At 42.2% G+C, this 25,277-nt stretch overlaps 1 protein-coding gene across 11 annotated transcripts in view; it reads right to left on the reverse strand.

Annotated features, from left to right (window-relative positions):
- ANKRD6 (ankyrin repeat domain 6) overlaps positions 1-25,277 on the reverse strand; it is a 66,033-nt gene that overhangs the window by 25,170 nt on the left and 15,586 nt on the right. For 9 of the 11 annotated variants that reach the window (XM_081905545.1, XM_081905553.1, XM_081905552.1 and 6 more), the window contains exon 2: positions 8,784-9,048. In XM_081905545.1, the coding sequence (XP_081761671.1) occupies positions 8,784-8,903 (120 nt within the window). In that variant the 5' untranslated portion in view covers positions 8,904-9,048. Of the gene's footprint in view, positions 1-8,783; positions 9,049-9,178; positions 9,487-25,277 lie in introns of those variants that run through there. The other 2 variants (XM_081905549.1, XM_081905556.1) reach the window with 2 other exon arrangements.

Below are 25,277 nucleotides of genomic sequence, written 5' to 3' on the forward strand. Positions count from 1 at the left end.
ATCAATTTCATACAGTGGAACCTCGGTTTTCAAACGAAATCTGTTCTAGAGGTCCATTTGACTTCCAAAACGCTCGAAAACTGAGGATCAAAGGGTTGCCAGCAAGTTCAAAGGAAAGAAATGAAAAATGCACATCGGAAGCCATTTGACTTCCGAGGCGCATTCAAAAATGGAAGCATTCACTTCCGGGTTTTTGGCATTCGGCTTCCGAAGTCTTCGGCAGCCAAGACGCTTGAAAACTGAGGTTTGACTGTAAGAATATAGGATGAGTCCTGCTGGATCAGGCCAAAGATCCATCCAGTCTAGCATTCTGTTCTCACAGTGGCCAGCCAAATATATATAGAAACCAGAAGCCCACCCCCACCCCTGTGTTATCTGTTGTTTTCAGAAAAGAATGTGTGTAGAAACAGGAAGTGCAGCTATCAAGATACACACTTTTTATTTAAATAAAACAAAAAGCCCACCAAGCAATCATAAAAGCATAAACAAAAGGCAGGAAGACCTTTAAAAAAAAAAAAAAAACTATCAACAGAACTAAATTAAGCCAGGAAAGGCTGGGAAAATAAAAAAGGTCTGCATTGCAGCAAAAATGCAACAAAACAGGCATCAGATGGACCTCTCTGTGGAAACAATTGCATAATTGGGGCACCACATGACGAACAATTTGGGATCATGAACTAATTGCAAAGTTAGATGTTTCTTGTAATTAGGGATATACTAATCAGCAGACTAGCTACTGGAACTAACCAAACAGAACTAAACATCCACGGAAGTGACAATCAAATAATATCGCCTGAACTCCAATTAAGTTTCACTGAATTACTGCTCAAAGTCCCCAAAATTATACTTTTTGAGGGGATAGGGGATATGTCCCTCTATCAACAAGGAGATAGCATTACACCAGAAAAAGAGAAAAGCTAATTAAAACCACTGGTCTGCCCATCAGTGCCTCCTTTTCTGCCTCCACCACTCTGGGTTGCCAGTTCTGCAATGCCAAAAAAGAAAACACCGCACCAAAAAAGAGAGAACATATCTTTGCATAAATGGTGCATATGCTTGCATATATATGCACCTAGATGAACATTTCGAAAGAATCACTAGAAAGATAATAAATGTCACCATAGTGGGGAAGAAGCTAGCCAGGGGGATCTGTGTATCTCCTTAATCTGCTGCCTAGTTGCAACTTTAACCCTGCTCTCTCTTCTTATAGTTCCTTAACTTGAAACCACACTTGGGTGGATTGCTCTTTAAGAGAGAGTGGTCCTCTGTAGGACACATGGCCACCGTAACACAACCACCTTGGACAACAGAATTCCAACCAGCTCAACAGCCACTTACGGCAGCAGCATATACTTCAGCCCCGCAGCAAAGTTACACAGATCCCATAGGAAGATACATGGCATGGAGCTACATCATGGGCTGGGACTTGTGACAGCATCATGATGTTGCCACCATCACCACTGATGATTGGCGCCTTGCATGAATATTATGGGGGCATAACATCATGTTGGCAGGTGTTGGCGGAGTTGCCAAGAATACTTGTGGGAGTGGCTGTGTACTATGTTATCTCTTGCCTCTACAAGCACTGTTTTGCTTTTTACTTTGCTGCTGGGAGTGCATAGGATTGTTACATTACATAATACCATATTAGTATAAAGGTTGCCAGCATAGTGAGATCATAATTGTGGTCAGCCCACAGCAGGGTTTTGTTCTTGTTCTCTGCTTGTCTGTTTTTTACTGTCCGTGGCTGATCTAACTGCAGCTTTGAGATATATTTAAAGGGGGGGAAAGCAAAACAAATCAGTCCTAAGGTTTGATTGCCATTCTAGAGATCATCATATGAAGATGCACCTATGAGCAAAACAGATGTCCAGAATCCTCAACTCTGTCAGAAGACGGTGAATGGAGCCAATGCTTGAAATTAACAAATCACCACAATCTATTTATCCATCCACTCTTCCCCTATCAGACAGTAATGGAAGGAGTCCTGGAATTAAAGAGTAACAAGATGCTCTTGAAAAATGCAAGTGTGTCATTTAGTCAAAAGAATGCCTTGTCCAATGGGAGTCTTCTTCCTCCAGGACTCTGTTTCAGATGACTTGGTCTTGTAAGGATACCAAGGTGGGTCTTTTTAATGGCAACCTCTCTTACCTAGCTAAACATTTCTTTTGGAAGGCATTTGATCAAGTCTGTAACAGAATGCCATTTTAATCCCACTGTATCTTCTATATTTGGACTATTTCATTTAATTACATGGCCTACATGACTCCTGCCCTATAAAACAGAACATTCTTCCAATATGCTTTCAAATAGCTTTATTCCTGTGCATTTTGGTTTCTTTTTATTATAACTCACACTGATTTACTTGGTGTCTGCAGCACAACTCATCCCACCCCTCATTTCAAAAAGTCTCAGGCAATGTGTGAATCTATTAAGTTCTTAAATTCCACAAACAGAAAGCTGTAGCTTTGATAGCCACATATACAAGTCTGATCTGATTCAAACAGGACCTTTTCAAAGGCTGTCATATAAAGTCAACAGCTGGTTGAAACCTTAGGAGTACATTTCCTTTTATTCTTCCCTGGAGAATATCATCCAGAACTTGACACTACTTTCAGCTGACTACGTAGTAAGATGGTTCAAAGAATCTCTTGGCAATTTCACACCCCCCCCCAAAGAACCTGAATTGATAAATGATTCAGAGATGCAAAACATAGATGATAAATATGAATTCAAACAAGTTTAGCCCTGTAGTCAGGGTTGGCAGTGTTTCACCTTATTAGGGCAAAAAAAGAGGGACACTGTAATGGTTCTAGGGGTTGCTCATGCGTAAGCTGGTGCCTATCTCCCCGGCTGGGTGCAAACACCTGGCTGGGTTGCCAAAGTGAACCTTTTCTGTCCGGACAGCCACTTACCCGTGGCTGACTCAATCACTGGCAGAATCCGTCAGTGGGTGTTTCTTAAACTTCTTCCAGCAAAGAAGCTCTTTGACGCCTAGTCTCCTCCTACTCTCTCTGCGCGAAAGCCTTCTGCGCAAGGAGGGCGTAGGCAACAGAGGACCCCTACTCTCCCCGCTGGTCCCAGGCAAGGAGTCATGGGACCGCCTCGCCGCTTCCCCCATCTGCCCCCCTTCTCCACTGGTGATACGCTGATTCTCTTCCCCAGAAGACGGGCTGCTTCTCCCGATCCCTGGACGCTCTCTGGAATCCCTCTGGCTTTTGCTCTCTCCCTCCGGCACAGATGGCAGTTCCCTGACAGACACATTTGCTGACTTCTACTTTTAACTATGGATTGTTATGACGACTCTCATTTTACATACCCATGAAAAAGAGAACATGTCCTGGAAAAAGAGGACATGTGGGAACCCTTCTTTCATATGCTGTGGGTCCACAAACAGTGGATGCAGCAGGGTTTTCTATGACCATATGAACTTGCCATGCCAGAGTACATCATAGTCAGTAATAGTAATTCCCCAATAGTGCTTCCACACTTGATTGTGGGAGGCATATGTTACCAGAGCTGGCACAGCGCTAACATTTGGCAACAAGTCAGCACATGGCAAGTGAAGATGGTTTATACTTTGAAGCTTACTTCCAACCCAACTAACAAAACTCTGTTTTGCTGGATTCTGATGTGGCATCACAGATATGCCTGTCTGACATGGAATTTTCACAAGCACAATCTGAAAATTGAAAATGTTAGGGCTCAATCCTGCTTTCCACTTGTCCCACAGCTTTCCCCTGGGAAATCCCACTCTTTACCACTGAATGAGAGCAAATGTCAATTGCGTTTTCCACTTTGCTCCAATTCAGTGGCAAAGAGAGTGTTTCCCCAGGGGAAAGCAGCAGGACAAGCAGAAAATCGCTCAGACCCATGGGGACAAGCAGGAAGTGTGGATGAGCCCTTAGGATTTTTAGGGAAGAAAGACCTGTGACAGAGGGTACTTTAAAAAAAAAAATGTTTTTTAAAAACCCTTCCAAATGGATAGCGGAAATGTGAATTCAGAAGTTTGCAGGGTGTGAGGTGGCACACAGCCAGCAATCTGTAATAAGGAGGTGGGGCTGTTGGAGAAAAGGAAGTAAACAACATGGTGTTGTCTGCCTGTAGGGCCTAGAAAGAGATTTATACTCTGCCACTAGCCAAGGGACCAGATAGAGAGGTCTTATCTAGGTGACAGAAACACTTTAAGAAAAAGAAAATTGTTTATAGCAGGCAGATGGAACAAAAGTGGTGGACTTAACAGGTAGAAACAAAAGAAAGACAAAAGAATAATCTACATAACTGGAATGATTTGATTTACTTCCTTGAAAGGTCTAAAGCCAAGCAAGTTCATACATATTCTAGGAATGCTGTATGATTTTGGTTTTGCTTACTTGGTGTTGTGTCTTATGAGACTGAAGATCCTTTGCCTCGGGGTAAATTTCCACATATTGGGATGGTAATTTTTCAATAAGGTGGAACCCCCCCCCCATACATTTTTACAAATGCTATGGCACACACACAACACACTGGGTGTGCAAGGTGTGTGTCCATCTTTAAAAAAATGTGAAGAATTACTTCTTACCATTATCTCTGTTAATTCACCCTAAGAGCTATTGCGCGCACACAAATTATATGAGCAAATACACACAGTTGATTTGATATATGCAACACCCTTTATCCTGCTGCTGCATAACACCACCCCTTCTGCATGTCCTTTTTAAACTTCTTTTCCATGGCATTTACTTCTCCTCTGCGTCCCTGCCAAAGCACACACTTCCAATCTCCAGCCAACACTTTGCCGAAACATGCATATCACTTAACACATTTGTGGAAAACATTTCCTCCTTGTGTCTTAAAGAACATGGTGGGGGTGTCTGGTGGCTCATTAAGGATGCATTACAGAGAGCTTCTGAGATACAGAGGTCAGTTCAGTTATTTCTACCTCTGTCTCTATAAACATGTCCTATTCCTTCAAGACATGGAGCATCTCCACCCAAACAATTGCCCCTAAACATTGGCACGGAAACAACCTATGCGATGAGGTAGCAGCGTGGATCAACCAGTGCTGAAGAAATAAGGAATGTTTTCTAATACAGTACATCACAGCTTTCCAAACTTTTCATGTTGGTGACCCACTTTTTAGACATGCATCATTTCATGACACAGGAATTCAGTTTTGCTAGCAAACTGGAGGTTAAACTAACCCCTTTCCAGCCCCGGAGGAGTGCAGGGAGCCTTTGCCCGACACACAGTTTGGAAAGTTCTGCAGCACATGCTGAGCCCATCTCTGTGTTACAGTAGAATCATAGAATCATAGAGTTGGAAGAGACCACAAGGGCCATCGAGTCCAACTCCCTGCCAAGCAGGAAACACCATCAGAGCACTCAATGGTACCTCGGGTTAAGCACTTAATTCGTTCCGGAGGTCCGTACTTAACCTGAAGCACCACTTTAGCTAATGCTGCGCCGCCGGAGCACGATTTCTGTTCTCATCCCGAAGCAAAGTTCTTAACCTGAAGCACTCTTTCTGGGTTAGCAGAGTCTGTAACCTGAAGTGTATATAACCTGAAGCGTATGTAACCTAAGGTACCACTGTACATGGAATAGCCACCACGAGAAGGCACTATATGACCACTGCAATGTGTAGACTGGCCCTAATTCAGGAATAGTTCCAACAACGACAGTGTTAAGAGCATGTTTAGGTATATGTCTGAACTTGCAGGCATTCTTTTAAAAAATTGTTACTGGACTTTGTATACTTGAATTGTCTTTTTATTAAACAGAACTTGTCCAGATATATTGGCCTTCAGTCAAGAAAAAGGAAACAGGAACCTCTTTCAATTCCAGCAAGCTGAGACAACTATATTATTAGACTGTGAAAGACCACGTTAATTCATGTGTTGCTGCTTCAGGTAAACAAGAATTCAAAAATGCTGTTTTCTTCCTTTCTGTTTAAAGGAGTTCTGTGTGTACTAGCCTGAATTCAGAATGATTTGAATACCTCCATAACTGTTTCAGTGTTTCCTCAGGCGTTTATTTTCATTATCTTTAGCCAGTGTGCTTTTTTTAAAAAAAGAAGAAGATAAGGAGTTTATTCTAAAATCTGTTCAAATGTTGGAAGTCATATGCCCTCATGAACATTCACCCTCTACAGATGGTCAGAAATAATGGGTGAGGGCTCAAAGTGAAGAGGGGGACGGAGGTGCATTTGATGACTCCACCCTCAGAGTCCCTCCCATGTGCTCACTCTTCCCCTCTACCTTCCTGCACTGAGCCACCAGTGGCATAAAAAATGGGCACTTTCAGGCACTGCAATGCATTGTAAACCTATTCATTGCTTCAGTTGGGAGGCATTTCTTTTACAGGATTTATCTTACCCATTAAGATTGGACCCTGTCATTTCCGAACTCTGAGCTGTCTCCAGCCCTTAAAATTAGTGTGGGTTGAAAATGAACATTAGCAGCCTGTCAGTGAAATAATCTCAAAACATTTTTTTCACTGCAAGCTTCCAAGATAACATGTCAGATGATGCTTCCAATGTTCTGGAAGAATAGGGTGAAAGGAGACGCCTTGGAACTGAAGAAGGAAATACTACTGGGGAAGCAAGCCTAGGCTTACTGCAAAGAGTCTGAGCTCCTACCCAAATGAATGAATATAAGAGAGTGGTTCAGTTAGGGAAAGACATTAGAACTGAACTGAGCCACACTTGTGTCTAGCACAGATTTTTAGGGCTTGCACACAGCGCTTTATATTCATCCTAACCCGATTCCACTGAAAGAGATTCTTCCACACCGCATTGATATTCTCCCTGTTTAGAAGTGCAGAACTATTGCAGGAGTGGGACCTCACATTCCAATACTAAGGTAATGTATATTCCTGCTATAAGCAAGTGCAGCTGCATCTACAGTAGAATATGTGTCTGTAATTTTCCGTTGGGCATTCCTATAAAGATAGGTGAAACCCTGTCCCAAATGGGAATTGGGAGAATGGCTGCACTACACCTATGTAGCTACCAAATTTATAGCTCAAAGCTTTCTAAAATTATGCCACCTCTGAAGCAAGTCTAAAATTTAAGGCATAACTCACTCAAAGTTAAGAATTACAATATCCCATCTATTTCAATGGGAAAACTAAATGCATGCTTCAGTCTCACCCATGAGGCTCTTTCTGCATGCTCATGACATTTTTCTGTTCAATTTGGCTTGTGCCCGCAAGAACCATCACAATCAACTCTCACTGGGAATTGCACAGAACTCCAACCATTCTAGGAGTGCAGAGGCCTCCTCAAAGATTTGACAAGTGCACTTGTCTTCCTTGCTATTTATGTGGAACTGGCAGGTGCACGGTCCATTCTTCTAAGGACTCACTGCCCAGCTACTTATATTTGATAGGCTAGTAGTTCCAGATGAATAGCCCTCTCTTCCACCAGAAGGATGCTCAGCTGTTTGGGGCACCTTCAAGTCACAGACTGGTGAACAGACTGTCAGCAACCTGGGGGGTCCATCCCCACAACCTTTTCCAGGGTTCAGGAATACACACTGTCTATAGGGTGGTAGCACAGACTGAAATCCAGTAATTCCCGGAGAAGTACATTCCTCCCTAGGAGAGCAACTGGAATCTTAGCCCCACGTTAGGACTAGAAGACATATTGAAGTTCTTGGTGCTTCCCAGGTGAAACAAATCTCCATCCTACCTATGTGTTAGGAAAGTGAGGGGAGGGGTAAGAGAGGTGAGGCCAGTTGCCAAGAAGCCTGGAATGTTGTGCAAATTGGCTGCCCCATATATATATTTAGTATATGGGAGGCACCTGAGAAAGGCCACCTCCACCTCCTGCTCACCACCACCCCCTTCAAGTATCTCTGGTGCCATCCTTGACCCAAATGACCACTCTCTGGGGGAAGGGTCCTTGTGGCCACACCAACCATTAAAGACCTGCAACTTTCATTCCACTCATGTTGAACAGCAGCATGCGTTTAAACCGCTGGCCTCTGGAAGAATGGAATAAAAGCAACACAGGAGAAGCACCCTCTTCCCAACTTCTTGGCTCCAGGCTAGGACAACATAAAATACAAAGACTCCTATCCTCCTTCCATGTGAAGAAATGTATATTTTTGTCATTTTACCATTTGTAAACATATATGGTTGGAAAACAGTTTTGTTTCGAACAAGATTTTGGTGAAATTTGGAAGCTGGATTCAAAAATGCTAGATCAAAGTTTTCAAACCCTGTATCTCACCCACCCATTCCAAACCTTAATTCTGAAAAATCAGTAGGATTACACAGTATACTAGAAGCATTCATTATGTTCCCAGCCATTAGTCCTCTTCCCTAAAATATATTATTTACAGCTGGAGTAACATTCCCCAAGACAAACAGGATGCTCTCCTCCCTTTTAAAGCAGAGGTGGTGCTGTTTTTTCCAGGCAGCCCCAGATAACTTCATTTTGATTTCCCTCCCCCTAAAACCATTAATTTTGCCACTGCAAAATGTGCACTTTTGAGAAAAATATAGAAGTGGATTCACTGTTCAACTCTGCACATTTATGATGCTCTAGGCTTCTTTTCCTTGGAGAAGGAAGAACAGCAGAAAAAGAAGGAAAATTATTTCAAATCTAAATGGTGTCTCATTTAAATGCAACTGGCCCAAGTTGGGGTGGGGGTGGGGAAATCAAATACTTTCGTCCGCACCACTTCCTCGAACAATTAGATTTTCAAAGCCAAAAGAACATTTATCAGAAAGAATGAATGGTTTGGGAGTGAGGTTAGTTCTCCATGAATTTGTAAGGAGTTTTTCTCTTGTTACCTTGGTAACGGCTACCTTGGCACCCTTGTTGATAAGCTGCACAACATTATCCAGTTGCCCTTTGTATGCAGCTATGAGAAGGCGTTCTGAAAGCACGGCGACCACATCCTGCTGGCTCATGAATTAGGAGAGAATGGATTTCAGGACAAGCTGTGGGCAAGCTCCTCCAGCCCAAAACAAAAGCTTCACATCAGTCCAACTGCAGTGCACGGAGGGACCCCAGTTTGGTGGAAGATTGGATCCGTTGCTATGCCATCTTCTGCATCTGTGTAAAGGGGGAGGGAGAGGGGAAGAGACACAAAACACACTCTCAGTCACATCATGGAAAACAAAACAGCAGCAATTACTCCTTTAAAAATTATTTGAAAAGCAGCAGGAGGAGTGGCAAACAATACCTGGAAGACTGAAAAAGCTAGAATGGTTGGATTCCTACATGCAACACAGAGGATCTGAGAAAGATATACTTTCGGAACATCCTTCTGCCGTCCATTTGTTTAACAGGAATATCAGTAGTTACAGTGCGTAAATGGCACTATATTTCTAACTCCACACCGCAGCGAATGCATGAAACCTGAGGGGAGAGGATGCGCTGCTAAGTAACCATCCTGCCTTCTCTTGTCGCTCCAGGATGTTCATTTGTAAGCCTGCTTTCCCTCCACAGCCTTTCCATTAATGGACAGCAACACGGCACCTCTTCCCTTACTGGTGTACTCACTTTCACAGAGTACAACCTCCGGCGTGTGTAGGTATCAATCCATTATCTATGTCTAAATGTCTTCCAGCAGGAGTCTCGTGATTGTTAAGAATATCGTAAAACGGACTCTTTCGTGATCTCAATCAGCACAGCACTCTCAGGATCTGTCGCCAGAGAATATTCTTTGGGAACGGCAGCCAAAGAGCAAAAGTATCCCTAATAATATGCAGGTTTTATGGCTATTTTACTGTGATAATAACAATACTTTAATTATTTACACCCCACCCATATGGCTGGGTTTCCCCAGCCACTCTGGGTGGCTTAACAACATCTCCAAAAACATAATAAAAACATCAGTCCTTAAAAACTTCCCTTAACAGGGCTGCCTTCAGATGTCTTCTAGAAGTCAGATAGTTGAATAATAACAATAATTTTGACACTTATACCCCGCCCATCTGGTTGGGTTTCCCCAGCCACTCTAAAAACATAACAACATATCTAAAAACATGTGAGAGGGAGATGGTGCTGGATTGTTGTTTTTTGTCCTATATTTATTTACAGATATAACTATGTTTTAATTATCAGGGCAGATAAAATAATGAAGAGATTAGTACACTTTTCTTTTCTGTCCACACAACACTTGACAAAATGGGTTGCTCAATTTGCCATGGGAAACACAAAGAAGCTTTATGAAAGAAATGCCACAGCTCAGGGGTAGAGCATCTGCTTTTCGTGCAGAAGGTCCTGGGTTCAAATCCCTGGCATCTGTCTCCTGCATGAAACCCTGGAGAACTGCTGCCAGTAAATGCAGACAAAACTGAGCTAGAAGAAACAACGGTCTGATTTAGTTTAAGGCAGTGTCAGGGACTGACAGGGCTCTGAAGAGTGTGTGGCAGAGGCAGGGGACCAGGAGAGGGGACCATTGGTACTCCCTTGGAACAAGTGAGGCGGGACACTTATATACTATAATATGTCTTGTAAACATATATAATTAAACCTTCATTGCGCATTTAACACATGAAGAACTCTCTAGAAACACTCCCCAAGACTTGTAGAGAGGTGGAAGCTTATTTAACAGAATATCTCAGTATTCCCACTTTACTAATGGCTAATGTCTCAAAGCCTGATTTTATACTCTTCCGCAACTCACCCCGGATTATTGCACCAATAATTTTCATTGAGGCATCACTAGAATCTTTTTCATTCCATACAGTGATTTAGAGGTCCTGTCTTCTGGTCTCTTTTGCTGACTGGATCCTTTACCATCCTTTCAATCTTGCTTATTGTGGATTATACTAACTCGGCAGAACAGTATCTCTTTAGAAACTGTTTGAGGTCTCTCAGTATTTGGATGGCTGTCCACCATAGCCATTGCAACAGCAAGTGATGTAATGGGGGGAGGGGGACCTTGCCTTAGTTGCATCTAGCCTTTCTGTTATGACAAAACAACATACTTGCCTTTATCTCTCTCAAGTAAGATGAATTTTGATACCTGTTACCCCACCCCCCAAAAAAGAAAGCTAAAAGGAAAAGGGGAAGAGAGAGACTATGCTACAACAGAAGGAAAAAATTAATCCTGTATGGTCTCAGGCTCCATCCACACTACAGCACATTTAAAGCACATCCATCCCAAGAACTGTTGATCATGAAGGGCACTAGGAATTGCAGCTCTGTAGGGGCTAAACTAGTTCCCAGGATTCGGGGTGGGGTGGGGGTGTCCTCAGCCTCTTGTCTAACCTATAGCTTGGTAATAAACAAACTTTAATCTTTCAAATAAATACAAATAAGTGTATGGATCACAAAAGGATAAACCACTCACTCTTGACCAGGAAGTCTTTACCCTTGGTCCTATGTCTGAGTTTCCAAATCATCTAGCTAGAAGTCATTGCTTTAGCAGGGAGGCCATCATAGTCTCAAGAGTCATGCTGAAACCTCTGGTTAACATCCGTTAGTGCTAATTTAGTCTCAAATGGGAACAGGTGCTTAGTGCTGCAGTAAAGCAATAATAAAAGCTTTGCTGCCAATTGGTTTTCAGCCCTAATTCAGGTTTGACCTATAAAGCCTTATGTGGCTCATGACTACAATACCTCTAGGACCGCCTCTTCCAGTATGAACCAGCCAGGACCCTGCAATTATCTTATTTATGTGCCCCTTCCATGAGAGGTCTGGAAGGTGGCAACATGAGAACAGGTATTTTCTGTGGTGGCTCCCTATTTTTGGAGTGCTCTCCCCAGAGAGACTCGCCTGACACCTTCCTTACTTATCTTCAGGCACCAGGCAAAAACATTCCTCTTCAACCAGGCCTTCAGCTTTCAGCTGTTAATTCCATCTACAGCCTTTCATCATCACCATTATCATTGTATGCTGCCTTTCCATGGTTAAAACCAGGCTCAAGGGGGCTTACAACATGAAAATATTTACATAATTACAAAAGTAGTCTTAAACAATAAATAGAACACATCAAAAAAGATCACAATCAAATTGAAGTTTCAGCATTAATCATAAGATCCAAAAATAATGTAACACAAAATGAATATCAGTAACAGCAACAAAAAAAACCCCAACAACAACCCCCCAAACAATAGTATTATTATAGTATGTATTTTCTGTTTTATGTTGTAAATCACCCTGTGGTCTCTTGATAAAGGGTGGTATATATTATTATTATTATTCCATACTCCCATCTTTATCAATATGAAATGACATGAGAAGATCTTAACACCGTGTGTGTGTTCAAATTCCAAGTTCCTTAATGCACAAATGCTCTTGAAATAACAAGCTAAAATCTGTGGCAAAAAAAGAAAGCCCATCCTCACTCCTCCCTGCAGAAAAGAGAATCTGCCAGTTAGGAGGACACAGATTTAGCATTGAAAATCACTCTTCCTAATGTTGCTTATGAGAAGATATGAGAGAAAGCAAAAAGGATAGTTTGACTGACAGAAAGAATTAGTATTTCAGACCCACAGCAATGAGGCAATGATGTAATCAGCTTCCAGATAATGGAATCCAAGAATATCCCTCAATGACTCATTCACTGCTGCATCGACAGTTAACAGGAGGGAAAAAGGCATCTCAAAGCAACAAGGATGGGTGGCTTTGAGATAAGGTTAGCAATGTCCAGGTTTTAGTCCTTTTCAACACTGAATGTATACCACGAGTCAGTCCCAAGTTGAACTTTATTTACGGAGAGATTCTATGTGCCGACTAGACTGAACACACATGGGAACTGGGGAAAGCTCTGCTGCATTGAGGAATCATGAAGACCCCTTCTAAAACAAAACAAGCTACAAAAATGTATGGAGATGGATAGTTAAACCTTGTGCACCCACACTTGTGTCATGTTGTTACTCTGCATGCTGGCCAAACTGGACCAAGCTACAGCAATGCAAAGAAATCTGCAACAAGATCTCACAATGTACTTTTCTTTGTCTTCCAGAATGCACTAGGGGCATGGCTCCGGGGAAGGAAAGGTTAAACTCTTTCCCACAGTTTATATTAGCTGCAGAGAGTGGGCAGGGCACTGGTACCCAAGACCCACATTGCATCTGTCTTCCCCGCCCCTCGAATAATAGCAATTCATTAAGTTTAAAGTCATGAAATTGCTGTGATGGGGAAGGTAAACTAAAACCTCCCATCCCAGAAAAAGACTGGCCCCAATCCAATCTGGAGGACCATGTAGCAGCTTTTGATTATTAAAAAAAGACTCTGGGAGATCACGCCACAAATCTCCCGGCCGTGACACTTCTTTTCAGCTCTCGTTTGCCCTTGGATTGTGCCTTTCTCCCTGCTGCCATTGCCCATACAAAAAAGTGACCCCCATACTAGGCAATTTTCGTTCTGCATGTTGCTTTTGCTTTTCAGTAAGATACCCCCTGGACTTCCCTGATTTTGATTTTATATTTAAAAGTAGACAGAAAGGATACTTGTGAAATTGACATTGGCCTCTCTTGCTGCTTCTGACCTGTTTGTACGTTCTGTAGAAAGCATGAACGCCAGGCTCATGTTCCCAGCCAATGTCCAATCTTGCCATCATATCTGGAGCCAACCATGTTCTTTACTTAAGACTCGACATAAGCTCAGGTAGTAGCAAGAACACAAATGAAAGTAATGGAGCGTAATGGAGTAATGGAGTAAAGGACAGCAGCAAAAAAAGATGGAGTGAATGAAATCCTAATGGGAAAATGCATAGGCTTGGTGGACATACCGAAGACTGATGTTGGGTCAATATCTGAACAAGGCGGGGAAACATGTGGGGGTACATAAGCTTACAAGAGCCTTTATAGGATTGGAGAAATGAACTAGGAATGCCAGATATTGGTTGGCAATATTCACACTTCATGAACGTTAACCATGAAAATGTGCCAGCGTGGGAAATAGGAAAGCAGTTTTGGTTAACTATGATGTGCAATATCAGTTGCAGAAATGGAAGAAATGCTGAATATGCACTTTATGTTATGTTTAAATATGTTGAGCCCGCTCTACCATGTTAAAGATGGAGTAGATTAATCATGGGATTCTGTTCCTTCACAATTCCTGAACTGCTGCAGGGAGAACCAGGCAGGATGAACCTAATAAAGAAGGGGCTAGGTTGGAGGTATTTCAGGACCAAGGTGATGTGTGCCTCTTATATCAAGGTCAGCCTCTGGCTTGAGGGTCAAATACAGCCCTCTAGCCAGTTCCTGGGCCCCAGGCCACACCCCACAATGCCCATGTCCCATACCCTTCCTGGGTGCTTTTATCTGGCTGGAATCTGTCCTTGGACTCTTTCTTTGCCTGAACAGAGAATGAGCAGTTGTGGGTGTGTGCAGAAACTCCCACATGACTAGAAACTTTTACATGACTAGAATGTACAAAAGAATGAAATCCATTGCTCTGCACACTTTTGCCTCTGGTTCCACTCAGTTTTTGCCTTAGACCCTACCCACCACTTGTGTCGCCCCACCTACCCCTAAAGGTTGCCCATGAGGAAATGGAATCCTCCAGCTGAAAAAATGCCCCCCAAACCTATTTTACAGTAAACAGTACTTGGTCACATCTGATAAATGCCATTTCACTCACGTAAATTATGCAAGGTCAATATATACAAAAACTGAGAACATTAAGGACACAGTCTTAGTTGTGCTTTTAATGAATTTTGCTCTTAACGTTATGCGAAAATCAATCATTATGGTCTAATGCAAGCAGTGCTGCCAAGAAAATCATAAATACATTTTATAACTTTCTATTTGTGGCCTAATTTTTCAATTTCCCAGCCAGCCTGGAAAGGGTTTCATTTGAAACAGGACACTCTGTTTCTAACAGAACGTCATGATGCGTTATACAAGATCAGCTGACCAGTGGAGTAATTGAAGTCTGCTTCTTTAAAAATAGAAACACAACACATTCAAATAGTTCATTTAATCTCCAGCAGTTGTTAAATAATTCATTATTTTCGAAACAGATTTTTTTAAAAGCACATCTTTATTATACACAGAGGAAAACTACACTTTATAGACTAGGATCCAAAGGATCACACATGTCAACGACAGAAGCAGGAACAGAGGGTGGGGGTACTTTTTTCAGACCACGGGACGTGACACCATCTGCTACAGCATCCGTGTAACTGATGGACTTTCCTTGCTAGGGTGACCCAAAGGAAAAGAGGACATGGGCTCTGTTCCTTCCAGCAGCACATAAGAGAATGAATTCCAGCAGGGTTAGAAAAAGGAACAGGAGACCAGAGTGTCTCTAGTAATCAATTTGCATTCCTGGGCAGAAGTCTTAGAAACATAATGTCATGATTCATTTATGGAAAAGGATATTTCAAAGTATGGTTTTGCATCTGTTTGCTTTGCCAACACAAGCCAACAATCTTTCTGCTAATGGCACTTCTTATTTTGCATGAGAATGATTCTCCTTTTTATCCTGTAGCTGGCTCACAGTTCAGGGAGGGTTGTAGCTGCCTCAAAACACAGACTACTTGTTCGCACAACAACCCAACAACCCAAATTATGACTTGCTAGGACCATACAAACGTGTGGGTTTCCCACAGAGGAGCTTCTGGGTCTTTTTACTCTCATGCCTTGTTTTATATTTGCTCCTTTGTCCAAAAGGAAAGGACTCAAATACAGTAGCACCTCTGGTTGCGAACGGGATCCATTCCAGAGGCCCATTCGCAACATGAGCAGAACGCAACCCACGTCTGTGCATGCACGGGTCACAATTCGCCGCTTCTGCGCATGCACGTGATGTCATTTTGTGCGTCTGCGCATGTGTGAGCGGCGAAACCCAGAAGTAACCCTTTCCCGTACTTCTGGTTCACAATGGGACGCAACCTGAAAACGCTCAACCTGAAGCAAACATAACATGAGGTATGACTGTAATGCTTACGGAGATAGTGCTTATTCCAGTCACATTTTCAGCATGTATTTCTTTCTGCCTCTTTTCCCTCCCTCCTCCCATCTCCTCCTCAACTCAAACTTATTAAACACCAAATCATAATCAGTCATTTTAAGGGTTTCTTCTACAATCAAGCAGTAAATAGATTTTATGAAATAAATAATTCACAGACTACAACACCATGATAAGGTTTGGATTAGAATACCATCCAAACTGGGCTAGTGCTTTCTCCTCTCTAACCATGAGCTATAGCTATGGTTTGTTCTTCACTGTAGCTCATAAATTAGCAAAGAGAGAGCTTAGCCATGGGCCAGTGTTTGGATTACATGCTAAGCCAAACCTTGACTTAGTTCAAGGGTGGTGCAGCCACCCAAAGGACCAGAGACAAAGCAAGCTCCTTTCGGGGAGCCTGCACATTTGCATGGTACCAATAATAGTTTGGCTTACCATGTTGAATGGATAAAGTCAGTGTCTTCCTTGTGGGGTTAATTCCAGGTTGGTTGTTTTTTTTCCTGGGAAGGTTGCAGTTGACCCCTTTCAGCCCAGGTAGCCCAGAAAAGATGAAGTCATAAATTCCCTAAACATAACAACTTTGTCAGTCAGGAACTTGCTCTTTATTGTTTAGAACAGGTTTCCTCAACCTCAGCCCTCCAGATGTTTTGAGACTACAATTCCCATATCCCTGACCACTGGTCCTGCTAGCTAGGGATCATGGGAGTTCGTGTAGGCCAAAAACATCTGGAGGGCCGAGGCTGAGGAAGCCTGGTTTAGAATCTTGGTTTCCAACAAGCCTTATAGACACCCACTTCCTACATCAACCAGATTAAGAAATCCCTCTGCCTTTTTCCCACACCCCTACAGCACATTACCTTTCGTCTCCATATATTACAGTTAACAATCAGGGCAAGGATGAAAAGTGCCTGCACAATATAACCTCTATTTTCATGGCAGCTGAAGCAAAGCCATATTCCTGAATCACCCTCCGTTTCTGGTGGATGGAGTTCTGAATTTCTAGTTTCGTATCCACATTTTGAATGGATGGCTGCTCATGAATAGGATTTTAGGGCAGACACAGACAAGATAGGGCCTAACAAACCCCCTGATGGCCCAGGGTTCCCTGACAGTTTATTTTTTGTTCTGACCCTTCCAGTCTTTCTGTGTTCTCGTTTCTTAATATATGCATCTCTGCTTATTAGGGTTATTTCTCCGCTTCTACGCAAATGAGGAAACGAACTGAAGCAGGTGCTTGACACCAGTCAGACATTGGCACTGGATCCCTGCCAACCCTACTGGCAGACTACTTAGCATAAGAGGGGGGGTGCACAGATTGTTGTTTTTTTTCCCAGGGAAAGAAAGGGTCAATACAAGCTGAAGAAACTTGTCTTTGTCAACCCAAGCAAGTTCACCGTTTCTGCCTTTGCTGTGGAGATCTGTAATTCATGCCTTTTGCCAATAACAATGTGCACCATTGACATGGCCTGCAGGCCTACTAGGCTTTTCAAATACAATGATATCTGATATGTACCCATCCTCACACAATATTTTTTTTCTGAAGACCTTTGCACCACACTGCATAATCTCCACTGCAAAGTTTTAAGTGGCATTAATGTATAAACAGTACCTAGATTAGTAACTGCGCAAATACAATTAACAAATGGTAACTACAGAAAGCAAATGTGCATTCATGATGCTGTGGTCTTTCTTCCAAAAAAACAACATGGAAGGGGTTTTTTTTAAGACAGAGATAGCATTTTAATTGCAATCATACAATGGTTTGAACAAATTACCGTATGCATCAATTCCGTTGGCTTACTAAATGCACCCAGTTAGCACTGTTTACCAGCTTTCTCAAAATATATAGAACAGCAACTTACTGGCATGTATCCTGGTCCATAGTAAAGATTACCCACTTTTGAAATAGAAGTACGTAATATTCAAATAAACTAACAGTGGAAGTCTACATGTTTACTCAAGACTGTATAAGATCAAGCTGACTCCAAGGTATATACGTATACAACTGCAGTCTAAAATTATTGAAATTGATTGTATGTTTGTGAATTTAAATCGTGTTCCGTTTTCAATTTGCACATTACAGACAAAGGTAAACTAGCTTCTGTTTACTCAGTAAACTTTAGTGCAACAAGGCTAGAATTCAACCCAACTTAGAAATACAGTGGTACCTCGGGTTACATACGCTTCAGGTTACATACGCTTCAGGTTACAGACTCTGCTAACCCAGAAATAGTACCTCGGGTTAAGAAATTTGCTTCAGGATGAGAACAGAAATCGTGCTCCAGTGGCGCAACGGCAGCAGGAGGCCCCATTAGCTAAAGTGGTGCTTCAGGTTAAGAACAGTTTCAGGTTAAGAACGGGCCTCCGGAACGAATTAAGTACTTAACCCGAGGTACCACGGTAATGAAATCTGATTTGGGACTGTGCATCATACATACATTTAAAAAGACATGAGTCCTGTGTTGGTAAGATGCTACTTTTAAGGATAGCCCCCAAAATTATCTAAATGTCAGAGAAATACAAAAATATAATACCTGCACCTGGGTTTTGATATCATCATGCACTGTTATGTATAGCAATACGGTTTAGGTGTGTTTGTGCAGTACGTGCTATTTTGGAATATTGTTTGTTTCTTATAATAAAAGGTTTTTTGTCTGTTTTAAAAAAACCAGACAAGGTGTTGGTATGTTTGTACCTTTACTGGACAACTAATAAGCAGTTGGAAGAGGCAAGCACTGTGAAACCTCCATTATTTAACCATAATTTCACAGTTGCAAAGCTAAGCAGGATCTGGTATGCTTTCAAATTGGATGTCCAACCGCATGTAGAGATTCCTGCATTACAGTGGGGTGGGCCTGATGAACATCAGGGTCCCTTCCAACTTTACAATTCTATGAGTCTATGAGATACACCTAAGCTTGTTAATTGATTGCATAAGGATCTTTACTTGCATGAAATATGGATTTGTGATGAACAAGTTCAAGACTACCAAATGTTTAAAATTAAATGTTCTATCACACACTGTACAGTTAGTAACTTCCTGAAGTGTTTTAAGTATGAATGAGAAAAACAGACACATGAAAAAGAAGGGGAAAAGAGAGAAGAATAAAGGCATGAAACCCATGGCATTTGGCTAGGAGGACCTTAGCTATTCAAATAAGTGCCTTTTGAGATAAGCTCCTTTTGAAGATTCAAGGGAAATGTTCAAACAAGCTCTGGTAGTTCAAAGATAAGGAGATATTGAGTGGTTTCTGTACTCTGCTTTATTAGGGTCAGAATTTTCTTCTCATGTGCAAAATTAAAGCTTAGGTGCTTATAAGGTTAGGACATTAAGAATCTTTAAATAAATGCATAAAGTTTCCAATAAAAGAAAAAAAGTTAATCCCACAAAGAACAATTAAGCCTCAAATCTGCCTGATATATAAACAGAGCATTCTGCTTTAGCTGTCCATGCCATAGGAGGTATTTGATTTTTTTTTATAACAGAAGGAGATAACCATCTTTGAATGATTAAACTAGGGCATGGATTATCATCACCCTAATGACAACAATAACTTATAAAACCAAGCCTTATGAGGAACGGTTGAAGGAGCTGGGTATGTTTAGCCTGGAAAAGGGGAGACTGAGAGGAGATATGATGGCCATCTTCAAATATCTGAAGGGCTGTCAGATGGAGCAAGTTTGTTTTCCCCTGCTCTGCAGAGTAGGACTCGAACCAATGGCTTCAATTTACAAGAAAGCAGTTTCCCACTAAACATCAGGAAGATCTTTCTGAACTTAAGGGCTGTTTAGCATTGGAATGGCCTCCCTCAGGAGATTGTGGAGTCTCCCTCATTGGTGGTTTTTAAGCAGAGGTTAGATGCATTGCAGATTCCTGCATTGCAACGGGTTGGACTACAATTCTATGATTCTAACATTTACTAAGCACTGTACACAGATTAAAAACAAGGCAGTCCCTGTTCATAGGCTTACTACCTAAAAGACACTGCAAAACCATTAAAAAAAGAAATAGGAAGGTGATAAGAAACTAGGTCTATGGGCAGCTACAAGTTCTGAAACATTTTACAGCAGTTATTATATGAAGGCAAACTTGGATGTAAACAGTTTTGGGAGGAGAGGAGCAAAATGAGAGTTGGTCCCTCAGTCCTGCTGTCCAATCTCTCTTCAGCGCTCACTCACAGTGAGCAAAAACTACCACATCCTGCCAATGTGCCTCAAAGTTTTCATGGGGCATATAAAACAAAGATTGTTAATAATGATCCCAACGCAGCCCGAAAGAAATAAGATTCTTCCCTTTTTTCCTAACCTTTATTCAAAAACTTCTTCTTGGGGTTGCTGGATGCACCGGATGTTTTGAATAAAAAGTTTGAGAGCAGGAATTGTCTCTCTCCTGCCACCTGCAAAAATAGGTGGTGGGAGAAACTGAGCAGAAGGATTTGCTGGGAAAAGAATAGAGTGAATCAGCAAACCTTGCATACATTCAATAACAACAGTCCTGTATTAACATCTGCTGCAAAAATTAAAGTGGCAAAGGCAACCAGATGCCAAGTACAAATGAATACATATGCTCACAGCCAAGCAAATAGGATTTATCATGCGAGAGACACTGACCAAACGTCAGTGAGCCCTTTGCGCAGAACTTAACAGGTCAGGTTGTGGCAGGAAATGAACTGACCACAGGCAAAGCAGTTAAAGATAGTGTTAAAAATGGAAAGCACTGTCAGCGCAAGGACAGACAGGTGGTGGCAATCCTACACACAGACTGCTTAAATCTACTGAATGGGATCAACACATAGCTGCCAACGTTTCCCTTTTTTTAAAGGGAAATTCCCTTATTCCGAATAGGATTCCTCGCAAGAACAGGGAAAAGTTAATAGCTATGGATCAACAGCTTCAGAAGATTCAGGACTGCAGCCAAACTCTAATCATGCAGTCACAACTGTTGTTGGTCTTGCTAAAGGTTTCCTTTGGTTTTATCAATAAATGCAGTTTCCATCTCACATTGGTTAAACCCTCAGACAACAAATAAATCATGGCAGAAGCTGGGTAAGATACCCCTGAACTGCGTCTTAATCTCTCTCAATTTCTTACAGTTCCAATTCTATTGGGACATATTCACACCATGCGTTTAAAGCGCTCTTGTGCCACTTTAACTGCCATGGATGAATCTGGGAACAGTAGTGTGTTGAAGGGTGCTGAGAATTCAAAGTCTGTGAGGTCAGCACCCTTAACAAACTATATTTCCCAGGATTCTTTGGCGGGAGCAGTGATTGTTGAAGTGGTATAAAAGTATTCTGAATGTATGATACGGATGTTAATCTCAATATTCCAAAACAGTTTGTTTTAGGACCAATTCTAACTTTATTTCACCTGCATAATATCCAGAGAATTCTCTAGAATGCAGGGAGGAGAGTCCATACCCCTTGATTCATCACCTCCAGGAATAGCCATCGCTGGCAAGAAAACTGTCCATGTGATCAGAAGCGCTCAGCATTAAGGTAAGATAAGGGTAAGGGACGTCCTAGTCTGAAGTGGGCTGTTACAGGAACACTGTAGATAGGAATGTAAGAAAAGCCTTTCTAGAACAAAGCAGAGCCAAAGTCAATCTAGTGCAGAGATGGTCAACCTGTGGCCCTCCAGGTATTATTGGATTGCAGCTCTCATAATCCCGGACCATTGGTCATGCTGGCTGGGGCTGACAGGAGTCTAATAACATCTGGAAGGCCACAGGTTCCTATTCCTGATTTAATCTAATCTTCTCCTTCTGACAATGACCAGCCAGGTGCCTCTGGGTAGCTTCCAATTAGGGCACAAAAGCAGCAGTTCTCCTATGTGTGTGTCTCCAGCATCACTTTTTAAATGTATAGCACCTCTTAACATAGAGCAGGGGTAGGCAACCTAAGGCCCAGGGGCCAGATGCGGCCCAATTGCCTTCTCAATTTGGCCCGCGGACGGTCCGGGAATCAGCGTGTTTTTACATGAGTAGAATGTGTCCTTTGATTTAAAATGCATCTCTGGGTTATTTGTGGGGCATAGGAAAATATAGAAAATATAGAAAAATAATAGTCTGGCCCACCACATGATCTGAGGGACGGTGGACCGGCCCACGGCTGACCCCTGACATAGAGGTTCCATTTGCTTACAGATACTAGCATATATCAATATTCTATTTCTAGTCCTTATTTTATGTATTTTTTTTACCCCAAGCAAACTAGCACCCAGTGGAAACAAAGACCATACTTAACATCCACTGGCAGACTTAAATTAATCAACGTAATAGGCAATCTGGACAGCTTAATGCTGCAGACCAGTGAAGAAAACAACATCTTGTATCAGCTTGTAAATCAAGGTAACAACAGTAAACAGCAACAGCATGGTATCTCCTGAGTCCTGAATCTATGGAGCTATGAAATGACATGATGGACAACAGTCACAAATTACTTGTGTGGTATAATTATTGAGCAATCCCATATATATAAACAGAGCTGTAGTTTGCTTGAGAGAATACAGTTGGCGGACTGCTGTTCACGTTTCCCTTTTCAAATGGTTAATGATCAGACTATAAATGAAATGTCTTTTAATCCCCGGGAGAAACAATTACCCCTCCTTCCTTCCTTAAAAAAGGTCAAAAGTATATTATAAATTAATCCTTAGCCATCTGGCTTCCTTGAACAATTATATATAGATGAAGAAAGGCTTTAACCTATTTCCAATATCCATATAAGCACTGAATATGGCAGAATGTAGTCATTTCTCTATCCACATTATTAAATCATATTTGGTGATTTTGCTTATATCTAAAGCAGTCACCAGTTAAAGATGCAGAAAGGGACATATTTCAGAAGTCCAAGTAGGAATTTTCAAAATGGCTGAAAGATGCTGATCCAGTGAGAACTCTCTTGTGAGAAAGATGTTATGACTGAGTGGAGCAGTCTTCCCCAACGTGGTACCCGCCAAATGTTTAAGACTAGTGCTCCCATCATCTCAGAGCACAGACCATGCTGGCTGGGGCTGATGGGATTTGTAGTCCAAAACAACTGAAGGGCACCTGTTGGAGGAAGACTGGCTTTGATTAGCCTGGGAGGAGGCAGAAGTGACGGAGGTGATGACTGAACTGGAGCCTGTACAGGAGGGTGCAGTCTTGTTGCCTAGAATCAGGTGCCACCTTCACAGATGGAGGCAGATCCACCCGCCCTGATGGAACATGTGTTTGCAATCCTGCCATTCCCACAAAATAAGCGAGTTTTGCGACTGAACGAGCCACATCTCGTCTTTAAAAGCTTGGTGGGTGGCTTGTGGAAATTTGTGGGACATCTTTTGTCACTTCCCTCCAGTTGTGAACTTCCTTTCCCTGCTCTCGAACCATGACTCCAGAGTTCTGTGCCTGCTGCTGAGCCTGTATTGTCACTTGTCTGAATAAATATCTCTTTCTTACTTACAAGTAAGAGTCACCGATTGCATGCTTTGAGGTGGCCAGAAGGAAAACCACTTGGCGCGCGCGCACACACACAGCCCTCTTTATTAGTACTTCACATGCTTACAAGGCCAAGTCCTGTTGCTGAAAGCACATCCTGGGGATGAGCCTTGGCACAAATTAAGCTCTGGCTGTATGAACAAAGGCATGGGGAAAGTTAGTTCAGGGTGCCATGGAACTGTGGAAATAATTAATTTGGAGCCACACTCTTTCCTTCCCGGTTGATTAATCAGAAATGAATACTACATCCTGACTGGGTCCAAAGCATGAGCATATCCTGGAGTGCGCCATGGATATTCGGACATCCGCATCTCTAGGGAAAAGCTGCTGACCAAGCAATTAAATAATTCTAGCAGGCTAATTACCTGAACTAAATTTAGTCACTCTTTTGTACACGAAGTTGTAATCATTTAAAATGTGGTAGAAGACATGGCTCTCTGCTCTTTCCAAAGTGTATTGGAAGATTCTGATGGCCCAGTGTAGGCTGATTCCAAATAAAGCCAACCTAATTTGTTTTACAAGCATTAATGGACATTGGGATCCCCATATATGGTATCTGTGGGAACATGAAAAAGGCCCAGTTCTATAATCATGTTTAACCATCAAGAAGACTATATTGTGCATACAAGTCTATTAAATAAAAGGAAGGATCCTTGCCTAACAGTTCACAGCAGCTCACACATTACAGGCTATGAATACCTACACAATAACATGGGGAGGAAGAGATCTGAAAGATGAACTATGTGAAAGGTGCCAGAATTCAATACATACTGAGGGACAAACTACAACTGCACCCATATTTGTTTTCCTCAGTTTTGAGAGAAGCGCCTGTGGTGACAGACCATGGAGAGGACGCTTCAGTTCCCCTTACCCACAAATCGTCTTTAGTGAAAAAATTAAGACTGCCCCTACCAACTCTTATGTTATATGTCAACAAGGGCATGCACATGAATAAAGATGGTTGCCCTCACCATTCCAGTTTGGTCCTAAATATAGAAGAATGCCAAAGCACATTTCCAAAGCATATCTATTAAATGAAGGCTCATTCTTAGCACATCTTCAGATGGTAAAAGGTAAAGGATCCCTGGACGGTTACCGGTAAGTCCAGTCAAAAGTGAGTATGGGGTGCAGCACTCATCTTGCTTTTCAGGCCAAGGGAGCCGGTGTTTGTCCACAGATAGCTTTCCGGGTCATGTGGCCAGAAGGACTAAACCGCTACTGACACACAAGAGGACCGTGATGAGGGCCAGAGCACCCGGAAATGCCGTTTACCTTCCTGCCACAGCAGTACCTATTTATCTACTTGCACTGGCGTCCTTTCAAACTGCTAGGTTGGCAGAAGCTGGGACAGAGCGACGGGAACTCACCAGACGAAAACGATCCAAGTAGTGGTGGTGGTGCTGGTATCCAAACTCTAGAGAGACAAGTGAGCACTTCCAGAAGCAGAATACTACCCAAGAGGTAGAAGTGGCTGATATGTACAGCTCCTTATCGTTATCATACCGCCAAAGAGCCAGGCCACAGTTCTACAGTATTGCTTGTTTAGGGTTGCCAGTTCTTCACCTGCAAATAGTGGTCTCAGTCAAGTTCTAGTCAGGCACAGAATGTAGATCCCATACAAAGCAACACACCACAAGTTGGCTTAGATGCACTTCTGAATGCATATATGTTAATTTAAAACGTGTGATCTCAACCTTCCTCCAAGGAACTCAGGCTTCATAACAACCACACTGGATGGCTCAAATGGATTGACATTGACTGGTCAAAGGTCTTTCAGTGAGCTTCACAGCTCTGCAGGTGTTTGAATCCTGGTGTCCCTAGTGAAAATCTGATCATATCAAAATCCAGTAATACGGGTACATTCACCCATTTATGTTACTTCCTTATCTGGGTACCGGTGATTGTCTAACTACATAAGCTCAAAGAGACCGCAACC

Source organism: Podarcis melisellensis (genome assembly GCF_964234715.1).
Source record: "Podarcis melisellensis genome assembly, chromosome: 3".
Classification (NCBI taxonomy): Eukaryota; Metazoa; Chordata; class Lepidosauria; order Squamata; family Lacertidae; genus Podarcis; species Podarcis melisellensis.